Source organism: Ruditapes philippinarum, unplaced genomic scaffold (assembly GCF_026571515.1).
Source record: "Ruditapes philippinarum isolate M1 unplaced genomic scaffold, ASM2657151v2 ctg1804_1_1_1_1, whole genome shotgun sequence".
Taxonomy (NCBI): Eukaryota; Metazoa; Mollusca; class Bivalvia; order Venerida; family Veneridae; genus Ruditapes; species Ruditapes philippinarum.
Window position 1 is genome coordinate 65,531 of NW_026859662.1, and position 11,958 is coordinate 77,488.

At 31.4% G+C, this 11,958-nt stretch overlaps 2 protein-coding genes across 2 annotated transcripts; both read left to right on the forward strand.

The window, feature by feature from the left end:
• The first annotated feature begins 611 nt into the window (after window positions 1-611).
• Window positions 612-4,587, forward strand: LOC132757421 (uncharacterized). The gene is made up of 7 exons (XM_060748700.1): window positions 612-752; window positions 1,603-1,799; window positions 2,008-2,384; window positions 2,691-2,892; window positions 3,198-3,320; window positions 3,669-3,779; window positions 4,110-4,587. Exons 2-7 carry the CDS (start codon window positions 1,614-1,616, stop codon window positions 4,398-4,400), a joined length of 1,290 nt encoding a protein of 429 aa, XP_060604683.1. The 5' UTR covers window positions 612-752; window positions 1,603-1,613; the 3' UTR covers window positions 4,401-4,587.
• Window positions 4,588-6,233: 1,646 nt separating this feature from the next.
• On the forward strand, window positions 6,234-10,470 carry LOC132757418 (uncharacterized). Its single transcript, XM_060748696.1, has 7 exons — window positions 6,234-6,655; window positions 7,318-7,448; window positions 8,107-8,302; window positions 8,857-8,982; window positions 9,194-9,301; window positions 9,544-9,657; window positions 10,270-10,470. The coding sequence occupies exons 1-7, from the start codon at window positions 6,407-6,409 to the stop codon at window positions 10,468-10,470; spliced, it is 1,125 nt and encodes a 374-aa protein (XP_060604679.1). The 5' UTR covers window positions 6,234-6,406.
• Window positions 10,471-11,958: the final 1,488 nt, after the last annotated feature.

Consider the following 11,958-nt stretch of genomic DNA (forward strand, 5'->3'; position numbering starts at 1 on the left):
ATAATGCATAGCCACGATGGCCCTTACAGTATTCCGTACCTGATGGCTAGACTATGCTGGCAAAATGATACTGAAGTTGAACATTATGTACCAACTGTATCCCAAATCCTGAACCACCCAAATCCCAATACAGCTCCTCTCTGTTGTGCTGTGAGTTTGTATACCTAGTCTAAAAGCGTCATGCCTCTAGATGATCCTCAATATTTCAAGAAAATTAAACATTAAAATGATTTTTTTTAAAAAGATTTAAAGTAAAGTAAAAAGATTTAAAATTCAAATAATAGTTTGCATGTTATGAGCGATTAAGGACTTATTTTAATGTATTTATCACGATATTTCTACTGCGTTATTAACGCAGTAAGAGCTATTTTTTACTATTTTGACCGCATTTTTGGTAATTTACGTTTTTTGCAAGTGCTGTTTGCAATATTCGAATAATTTTGTTCAATTCACAATATTTTACTTTTAAATACATTTTTCAAATTTAAATGAAAATTAACAAGAATGTGAACGCATGCTACTTTAAACGTTGTCATAAATATTTCATTTTTATCTCCCTTAAAATCGTTAACAAAAGTTTAATTTTCTTTATAATGCATTCATGTAAAACAATTATATATAGTGACAATTATAAAGTGTTTCGCTTTTATACTTTGGATATTGATCCGAATAATAATAGTAAGGGATTAAATTACCACTCGTATAATTGAATAAACATGGCAGAACAACTGGCATAGTACGAGATAAAAATGGTAAGTAATTTATTTATGGTTTAACAAGTTTTAATTAATTAAACTATATTCAACCATATTTTTACTAATTGATGATGTATGCTTATCATAAGATTTATTTAAAATTCAACGAAGTTATGTCATATGATGAATGGGGCTATCATTGTCCGAGTATTCCACTTTTCAATATGTAAAAAATATACGAACATGTATATAAGTAAGTAGGTGTGATCTGGTTTTTTAAACTGAACGTATAAATATGTGCGTCCTGAATACGTTTATGTAAGAACACAACGATGCTTGCTAGAGCTATACAGATCTGCTTCTTTCCACTCGTTACCCGGGATATATTTCAAACACAAACATACATTTAGTATAAACATACTTTATTCAGGTATGATTATTTGATCCACCCACCAGTCTGTTCTCTGGATCCAACCAGTACTGGTTTCATTCGTGATCTCAGTGGAGCTTGTATACTATAAGATCACTTGGTTAATCTGGGTTAAAAGTCTATTAACCAATTGTTAATCCCTGCTAGTGGCTAATGTCTTATGTTACTTTTCATATTTCATAAGGTTGCATGGTCATAGTGTCCGCCTAATATCCTGAAACAATGTCGGGTTCGATATCCTGGCAGATCGAATCTATGTCAATTAAAATAAGATTATTGTAGCTACCTTACTCTATTGATGTGATTGACAGTGAGGGATATACTTAAAGGTGGAACACACAAGTAAAGCAATATTATACAATTGAAAACTATGCTCATCCCTGTTTAAACATTGTTGTCACGAAATTAAGCACGCTCTATTTATAACAGTTTCTTCTTCTTCTTGATGGACTCTAATCCTAATTTATCTGTATAAAGGTTGTATTAAAATGGCTAGCACGATGAACAGTAGCAAGTCCGATCAGCTAATAGACGTACTGAAACAGGTTCAAGCAAGGAAGACTGTTAGACCAGAAGATGCGACCAAAGCTTTACAACAATATTATAAAGTTCAAGAACACATCAAAGCGCTTAAGTCTGAAATAGAACTGTTCAAAGCGAACCAAGAACAAAAGGTATGTTTCTTTCCGTTAAAAGTGCCACAGATAATTTTGTTCGAGATTCAAATATTATGCTTTCGGGATGTTGATTGTAACAGGCTTCTTCGTGAAATTATATAATGTTAGGAACAAATGAACATTTTATGTGATTCATTTGTAAAATTAACCAATATTAATTTATCTTTAACAAATTATAATTAAAATGCTGGTATATTAAACATAGGAAGGACAAGCACGGCCAATACCTCAAACTAAGGGTAAAGTACCAATAACAAGGAAGAATAGTATTAATTCCCAAAACAATGGTAATAATCAGCAAAGCCCACTATCCAGACAACCGCCACGTAATATAAATGGCACAGTACAAACTAACGGAACTTCAGGAGCATCTTCACGTTCTCCGAGACGTCCGTCAAAGGTTTCGACCACCGATGATGTCAGATCACAAGGGACACAATCTTCTAAACTTGTTACAAAGAATGGAGCTACAGGAATACCAAAACCAAATAATCCAGACTCACCTGAGAAAGATAAAGAAGTATCTAGATTAAAGCTACCAATTACTCAAACAAAGGTCACGCCAGATAATAAAGTGAATAAGTAAGACATTTTAAGGTTATTTCCTATTCAGTTTTTGTAGTTTATGTACGTATTTCTCGTTTATAATATGTTACTTTTCTTATTTTAAAATCTTAAAATAAAAGAACAGTATGTTTTTTTTGCTTTAAGTAGTATAGAACTTAATCATTAGCTAATAATTTATATTTATATTTAAGATAAATGTTACACGAACATCTAAATGATAAATTGTAGTTAGAAAGCCTTTGGCTGTAAACAAAATTAACGCTTAAAGTTTATAGCTTATATATCTTATAGATGAGATGTGTTTGATTTTGGTCTATGCAGGGAACCAAACGCCGTTGCAGTCATGGAGAACGGAAACAAAGTTACATTGTTACAAAAGCGTGATATACCTGTCCCTGCACAATTAGTGGAGGAATTCAAGAAAATATATAACACAGAATACAAGACTGCCTACCATGATCTTGAACATCATTATAAACTAAAGGAAGACAATATTACCGAACTACTAGCAGCAATAGCAAAGGTAAAATCGGCTAAGAGATGGCTTTCTTTACTGGTATAGCATTTATTCTCCATAAATTTGCGTTTTGAAGATCTTTCTCTAAATTTGCATAACAATGGTAGCTACAGATTAAAACTTCATAAAGAAGAATGTTTTATAATCTGTCAGTCACTTTTACCCGTTATTTATCATTAATTTGCATCGTTTTTTAAAAACATTCACAACTTACTTTGTCCATATAAATGAAAACTTATTCACCAAGCATGATTTCATTTTAATATGTGGCTTCTTATTCAATACAATAAAATCTGCCATATTCATTTTAGGAGGCGTATACATTTTGCACAAACACTTCAAAACAACAGTTTGACGACATATTTAAGGCCCATGCTCATGTGATAGATGTACTTGTTCAACCAAAATATGTACCGCAAATCAAAGATACAATGGTGAGTAAAAAAGAAACGGAGCACACTGTCATTTTACTTGTTTAAAACTAGAAATTCTTATTACTCTTTGTTGCAACGTTAATCATTCCACATTACGTCTTTTAATAACACTCTGGACAACAAAATAGCCAAATGGAAGCCTTGTCAATCTCAAGAAATTTCATTTATCTATTCATTTTATTTTGTTATTTATATGTGATACTCAACAAATTAGGATTAATGCTGCTGTTGTTATCTTCATCACTTTACTCAAAATTTTTAAAAGTTATTTCTTAACCTGTCAAGTTCATTTCGACATACCGTCGCAGATAAAACGTTATATCTAGTATTTGTTTCTATTTTTTGTAGATACCAAAGTCGAAATCAATAATAGACAAAGAGGGTTATCAAGTTACTCGCAGATTTTTAAAAGATTATAGACGAGCAATGGCCAAGTTTCCCATTCCAGGCCTTATAGAAGTATACTTTAAATATTTCGTTATTAAAAGAATATAAATATATTTGAAATTACATTGACATGAAGATACCATAAAGTACTTGTACATCTTACTGTTGTTATTTATAAACTATCAGTCCTAGATAGAGATATAAGAAGTATTTAAACAAATGTTCATTCATTTTACTGAAATTTCAATCGAAAGCATGTGTACTGATACGAAAAATGGTACTTATATTGTAAAAGTCTAGGAAAACAATTTTCAGTTTTATTAAATATACATAACTAAATGTGTAAGATGATAATTATTTTGGTTGAACAAAAATATGTTAATCAAACTTGATTTTCTTCAGATTTTTGAAACGATAGTACAACGAGATGTTCTAAATCGTCATACAGCATTACGGATTACACCAAAGGCATCACGACCATACATTCATCGTCTCATTGAAGTCAGCTGGTATATGAGTATGCACGAACCACCGTTAGTTCAAGTGTGGCCACGTGGTGGCCAATTAATGAACAGAGATTGGTTTACACCGTATGGCAAGAAAGGTGCAACAATTATACATACAGTATGGCCAGCATTGCTTGACCATAAAGATGGAACTCTTGCGGAGAGGGGAATCTGCCTTGTGAAGTGACATTTCAGGCTTTATCTCAAAATTGAACTTTCTTAACTGGCTTTCCTAACAAATCATAAAAGCAAATGAAGATTTGATATAAAGTAAAGCAGTCTTATGAAATTATGTACAGTTTATTTGGAGCTTCCGTTTATTTTATTGTTATTTATATTATAAACTGAATAAATTTATCTATTGTATTACGCTATTTAATGTATTTCGTTTTCTTAACATAAACCTGACAAGAAAAATACCTTTCATAAATTTTTATCCGGAAAAAATGTTTCCATATTTGCTTAAACAATTTGCTTAACAAGTCTGAGATTAACAAATTACTCCCGTCACTTTGTATAGCTACTTATCAATTAACTATTTCTAAGCTCAATTAAATCGTCATCTCATGACAGTGCTTTCAATCACAACCAATTATAAATTGTGTGCTTAACGTATTTCCAAGTGTATATAACAACACTGAAGTAAAGTACGGACTAACACTAACATTTTACAGCTGTTGCACAGCACAAGACACATGCTATTGGGAAGTATAAAAATATGGAGAAAGTCTGATCTCTCGGTAGCATTAATCACAAATAAATTACATGTAAATTGCGTACTAAGTATTCTGTTTGATTGAGTCTGTACTCGTGAGAGATTATGAAAAAAGTGCAACATCCCTCACGACCCTAGCACCGGTTTGATTGGTATTCAATTTTCAACACTTAAAAATGCTAGAATCAATTATCCCGAATGACCAGAAAATACTGAAGTGAAGTTCGAAGCAACATTTTACAGTTGTTATATAGCACTTGACACCTGCTGTTGTGAAGTATAATGATCTGGCGAAAGTTTGGTCCTCGGAATCATTTATCCAAACAAAATTTCAAGAAATTTGCAGACTCGGTTTGATTGACAATGTTATCAATTATATCAAAACTCATATATGTTACATTTTAGTTACATTGACACAGTACAGGCCGAGGTAACATGCAATGGCTTGCACTGTTTATTTCTTTTGGTAAGCAATATGAATCGGCAAATTTCCTCTTATCGATATAAAGTACCGGTAAATGAACCTCAGCAATAAAGCTACAGTCACATAACGATTGATTGATTGACTCATTTTTATGGCGTGACTCTGATAGACAATTTCGACGATTTTGCACAAAAGAATTCCCATAGACCTACAACATTAATGCCTTATCCTTAATTGTTAGAATATGTAAAATATAAATTCGTTAAATTATTTCTTTCATCAAATGCAATATCTTAAATACCGGTATGTTCCTAATATTTTGTGTTGTAAAGACCTCACTAAGTTCGACCATGTGTATTCATACATTATATAACCAAATGGGTAAATGAGAAACAATTGAGTAGAATTCAAACCAGTTGGCATTTTCAGAACAGCTTTATAATCATATTGCATTACGAGAGAGTCTGTTTTGGTATAACAAATTTAATGTCAAGTGACAGATTTATTACTTTCTATTATGCTGACAACGAGCAGACTTTAACGTTCGAATCTTGCCTGGCTAAATTACACACTATATAAGAAACTTAGAATAGTAAGGCAGCTTTGAGTAATTGCTTAGATATAGTTCCTAGGACGTTATTGTATTGCTCGATAGTTAAGACATACTGCAAGTGGTGTAGATAGTCTTGGTTCGATACATTTTAAGAAATCTTTAAATATTTCATTTCCAATCGATATAATACCTTTAAATTATACATTGCATTTTATTTTTAGAGAGGACTATATAACTTTACCATAAACTATTCAAAATAATCGGTCCATGAAACTTTTCTGAAATTCAATAGTGCTAAATCTAAATCATATTGATATAATAACCTAATTAAATAAGCATTTTCGATGGAACAAACTCTTGTCACTAATATTGATTTAATTTGAAATCACAAGATAATAATTAACTTATTATTGTGAAATGTAAATTGTAGAAATTGGCAAAGAGATTTAAGATTTCAGGATTACATTATTTGATCAAAAAAAGAAGATAAAATAGAACAAGATGACACAGGCTATGATGCGGGTGATTGAGAAGAAAGGGATTGTAAAGGTTCCTGAGGAATATGTTCAAAGAGAAAAATTTACGACAAGTTCTCAGCTAGAGGACGATGATGACCTTGTAGCCACTTGTTTAGCCAAGCTCCAAGATGGTATAAAAGTCACTCCATTAGAAGCGACAGATGCTCTTAAGCAGTACAGAAAGTTTCAAAATGAAATGGGACGACTACAAACGCTTATCAGCAGACCCTCGGTAATATAGTTTCATTTTATATAAATAATGTATTTTTCGACAACAAAGCGTATGTTGACTTGTTTATTTATAACCCATACTTTTTAATGGGAACAAACTTTAAAATGTTAACTGAGGAACCTTTTTACTTCTTGTTGTTTTGTTGTGTGATTTTTTTTCTTTAATTTTCACATGGACGTCTTCAAAATGCTTGTTAAATACAACAGTACTGTGATAAAAGTTATGCAGTTTTGTATCATGCGTCTTTGTTCATTAACATCTGCAAAAGCACGAGGACGCATTTAAAACCCGAGACCGCAGGACGATAGCTTCTGCAGATGTAAATGTACGAACATGGTGCATATGTGTGGTTCTTGCATGCAAGTACAAATCGGTTATTCCGAGTTTCTGCATCACTTGCATTTCGTATAAAGAAACCATTGCTTTTTTTGATATTTTCCATGATTGTGCGCCGTCAGTTGACAATTATGTTTTGGTAATAACTTTACCGGGCCACCATTGCATTAAGCTGTCCTTAAATTGCCTTGACTTACACAGTCATATTGAAAACGTGCCGCAACGGCGCGAGGTCTATGTTTTTATGTAAGAATCTTATTTAATGGTCTAAATAAGTATTTGTAGCATATAGAAAATGAAAACTGTTTGTTTTTTTCAATATACAGAGATATCCGAAGATGACATCTAGCCTTTACATGCAAGAAAAAAGTTTCAAAGATAGAACAAAGAAAATAATAGAAGCAAAGGAGAAAGAGATCGTTTCAATGAAACAAAAGGTGACGGAAATGTCTCTCAGGTATTGCTGTCTCATAATTGATTTGTCTAATCTTTATCAAGTCACAGAATATGTATTCAAATACGGGGTAATCTGATTTTAATGAGTAGAAACTCAGATAGCCAAGCGGATTTATGTATGTTCTTTCTCTTCTATCCTTACAGAACGCTAAAACCTGTTGCCAATCTCCATGCATATTAAATTGATACTAGACTTCGCTATCTTTATTCTTGTCTTTTTATATCTCGTATCATGAAGTCAGTTTAGTAAGCGCCCCTGGAACCAACATTGAATGCATGTTTTTACTTCCAACGGACAGTCTGTAACTGATATAATGGTATCTTATACCGCACTCTACAGTACTGTTTATACATTGAAAAGGTCTCCCAGCTATAAAACAAAGAATTTAATTGCATCGAGTACTGACTTCTTTTGCTTTGGAAAAAAAACCATTGATTTGTTTCAGTGTCTGTAAAAGTTTCAGGTATGGTAAGTTATCGTTTATTAGACATTTTATATTTTACTTTTATATCTTATGCAACACAATGGAAATTTACATATCTTGCCTGTTATTGTCAAGTAAACATTATATCTAATGTTCCTATCTATGTAAAGCAGGGTTATCCAATGGTATGTATTTTTTTTTATTAATTCTCACACATGATGATATCCTCTTCAGATTAAGTGCTATACTCGGTACTCAGGTTGTTGAACCAGATGAGAAGAAAAGTGATCTTACAGATAGCATTAAGCCAGTGGATATAGCAGAAAACTACAGAGCAATTTATGATAATGAATACCAAACAGCGTATGAAGAACTTGCAATAGCCCTTGATGAAGCAAAGGTTTTAGTATATCTTGGCAAAGTAACATGGGTATGTCTAAGGTTTTGTTAATTGTTCGCAAATAAAATGTTATATTATAAATTATTAAATGCATTGTCAAGTAATAATTTATAGTTTGTCCTATGTTTTTAAAATAGAGTTTGGAAATTTATTTTTATTAAGGATATTCATATAAACTTGAAAGACGATATTGTATCTTTGCAAAGTAGCATGGGCAGTAACATGGGTATGTTAAAAGTATTGATAGCAACAAATAAGCATTGCATTTACAATAATAATTAATTGTTTGTCTTAAAACTTTAAAGAAGAATTTGGTAGAACTTGGATATTTAATCTAGGAAATTCACCAAAACTTCAAGTACGATATCGTACCTTTTTAATTTTTGTGGTCGCATCAACACAATTTAGGTCATATAGCTTCACTCTTTACTGGCGGAGAAAGACCTCAGGTGCCCATATGTACATTATTTCAGACACAAACGGGCACCTGAATAGAACCACCGCCGCTCCGTAACTTCATTCAATTTCATTTGTGTATGGAAAAGTGAAATGTATTTAGCTAACATGTTTCACACTATCATAAGGCTGCCTATGAATTCGGAAAAGATATGGCAAAACAGCAACTTGAGGATCTGATGAGAAAGGAAATGGAGATTCTTAAGATAATGTCAAAGCCAAGCTATGAGGAGAAAGAACAACGAAAACCAATAGTAAACACATTACGATTTAATATTCTATTTCGTAACGAACACTTGCAAAAGCAAAACTTTGTTACAACTTAACATAACATCTTTATCGCAATATATTACAACATCTAAATTGATTTTGAACATGTGTCCATTTATTGATACAAAATTCTTTTACTTTATGGTTTCAATTAAAACAAAATGCGTAAATACATAAAATATTTACATTCCTCAGGTAGCTGATGGTATTTCAGCCAGAAAGTTTGAGAGGGATGAAACATTACAACTTTTGAAAGACTATCGAAGGTGTCTAGCTCGGACGTCGGTCCCTGGTGTAAAACAGGTAAATACTAACAGTTACTAGAGCACTACGTACGACGAATTGCTGTTCTCAAGTAGCTTGTTGAACTGACTCTTCTTTTATCAAGCCTTAAATGTTTCATAGATCTTACAATAATTTTTTGTTTTAACAGTTCTTTATTACAGGAAAAAGAGAGAATTTTATTATAATAAATATTCATAGATAAAAAAACCCAAAGCAACATAGCCGTCATATATTTCTTTGTAATATCTATTTTTTTAAAGATATTTATAACTCTAATGACACGATCCCCTCCTCAGAAAGGAGGAACATTGACAATTGGTGTGAAGAAGTATATCCTGAAGGTTGTAGAGCAAACGTACTTAATGTGTATACAGGTAAAAATATCAGTTTTACAGCAATATGATTAACAATTTCAATAAAAAGTCAGAGTAAGAAATTATTATCATAAGATGTTCAAGAAGGCAAATACCTTTTTCTTACTTCAATGATTTTTCCATAACTTTTAGTTATTATCATATTAGTTATACGTAAGATTATTTCAAGGTTATATGGCGCTACATAAACAGTTGTTTGCATATATAATTCATTAAATTGCGAATAAAAACAACGTTTATATACAACCATATAACCTCTCGGGGTTCTTTATCATAAATTTCTAATACAACAAACTTCTTTTTTAGAGAAAATGAGAGATTTTATCGTATATTGACAGTAGTCGTATATATAAAACTATATAAATATCACGCTTGTCCACTTAAAAGCGACGTTACAAACGTGCAGTATTATAATTATCCATATAAAGTACGTTTTCAACGACTAATGCAAGAAAGAGACGATATCATTATGTCTCAGTTTCAAATTACTATACATCGTTTAGTTAGTGAATAAGAAGTTAAAGTGTTTTATTCAATTTTTTTTATGAAAAATAATAGTAACTTCGGTTTGAGTTTTTTCTTTTTTTTGACAGGAGCCTCCAATGTGCCTAGGTAAGATTTGGAGATATTCTGGACACGGAGAAATACAAGCCCTACTCGGGGGAAGGTAGTACAATTGTTGGGACTATCTGGCCAGTAGTCCTTCGGCACAAAGGAGGCCCAGTCATGAGTAGGGGTATAGTGGATGTGATGTACGGTCAAATAGCCGAAACAAAATCAGTTACTATACAGAAATACAAACATGATAAATAAAAATGAATATAAATCGAATATTATTCATTATGAATTTTCAAAGATGAAAACATGAATTGGATGTTTATGCGGAATGATTGGTCATAGGTTCATAATGCGTGTACACTGCTAAAATCATATGTCACTCGGGCCTGATAAATTTCTTAAAACAATTTTCTCAATATAGAAACCGACTGTTCGTCTGGATTTTATTGTCGTTGAACTTTTTTGTTTTTCATTCTCACATATATTATAATATGTATAAAGAAATATTAAAAGTGAGAAATCTTTTATAAAGCTGAGTGTATGTGAATGTGCATCCATGTTTTGTTTAAGAATATTATTTATTCATAGCTAACATTCTTTTGTAGAACTTGTGTGTATGTCTTTGTTAAGATATGTCCAGTTTTGATTTGCATTTGTTTCACTGGTTAAGATTTTTTTTTATAAAACACAATTATATTATGCACCAAATAATTGTGAAATATAAACAAAACTACTAGATGTTGTTATATATGCGTTCAAATTCGTACAATCCTAATTATTTTTATATGTACACACTTCGCCGCTTTAGTGATATTATTGGTAAAACATTTGCAATGCCAGGAGAAATACCAATAAATCAACAGTTGTTTACCAGTCTGAGATATGTTTATAAACTGACCGAAATTAGCATATTGTAAATGAAATCTATGCTAAAAACATGCCCTATTTAGCTTTATTTTTACATCCTAAATAATCTAGTTTCCACATCATACAAAGCGAATATCGTATATATGGTATTTTTTATCGTAGTTTTATTTTGTACTATTGTTCTTAATCTTGTTATATCATCATGAAAACAAAGACATGCACTATTAATAATATACTTTACTTAATTTATTTGGAAGATACTCGCATTGTTCATTCATGTTACAAGATTCGTACAAGATAGACACGACCAGGGTTATTAAATATAATAAAATGCCTGAAATATTAAGATAGTGTGACCGTCAGCAAACTAATTGATAGGTTTCTGGACAACAATCAAGTTATCAACCATCAATCTTCTGATGAAACAAATGTTCATGACCGTGTCATACCTAATAATTTTATCAAATTCTAAAATATAAAATTATAGTTTTTATATTCGCTTTTAGTTTCGCATATACAGTTAAATACATGTATACATGTTAATGTTTTAACAAGACAAGGGATATAACCTTCTCTAACCAGGGTAATTGAAATTTGACCCTTTGTAATTCCTTTTCAATATGTCTTTTATTTTCAAAATAGTTTACAATTGTTATTGTTTTTCAAACAGATTTTTAACTTCGATATATAGAGGAACTTTTAAAATACTTAATCAACAATGACAATTTGAATGATAGCGTTGTAGTTAAACAATGTCAAATACTACAATCGATATACACGGGTCATAAGATTCTATTCATTTTTACAAAGCGTAAAACTAAAGGCATTGAAAATCATCAATGCTTTAAACAACTGCCAATCTATTTAGTGCGTGCA

Bases quoted from the DNA above. Each gene is read 5' to 3' on its own strand.
- LOC132757421 (XM_060748700.1), top strand. From the start codon at position 1,614: ATGGCTAGCACGATGAACAGTAGCAAGTCCGATCAGCTAATAGACGTA. The intron at 2,385-2,690 runs GTAAGACATTTT...TGGTCTATGCAG, and splicing joins CCAGATAATAAAGTGAATAA to GGAACCAAACGCCGTTGCAG. The intron at 3,780-4,109 runs GTATACTTTAAA...GATTTTCTTCAG, and splicing joins CCATTCCAGGCCTTATAGAA to ATTTTTGAAACGATAGTACA.
- LOC132757418 (XM_060748696.1), top strand. From the start codon at position 6,407: ATGACACAGGCTATGATGCGGGTGATTGAGAAGAAAGGGATTGTAAAG. The intron at 7,449-8,106 runs GTATTGCTGTCT...TATCCTCTTCAG, and splicing joins GTGACGGAAATGTCTCTCAG to ATTAAGTGCTATACTCGGTA. The intron at 9,302-9,543 runs GTAAATACTAAC...ATTTTTTTAAAG, and splicing joins CGGTCCCTGGTGTAAAACAG to ATATTTATAACTCTAATGAC.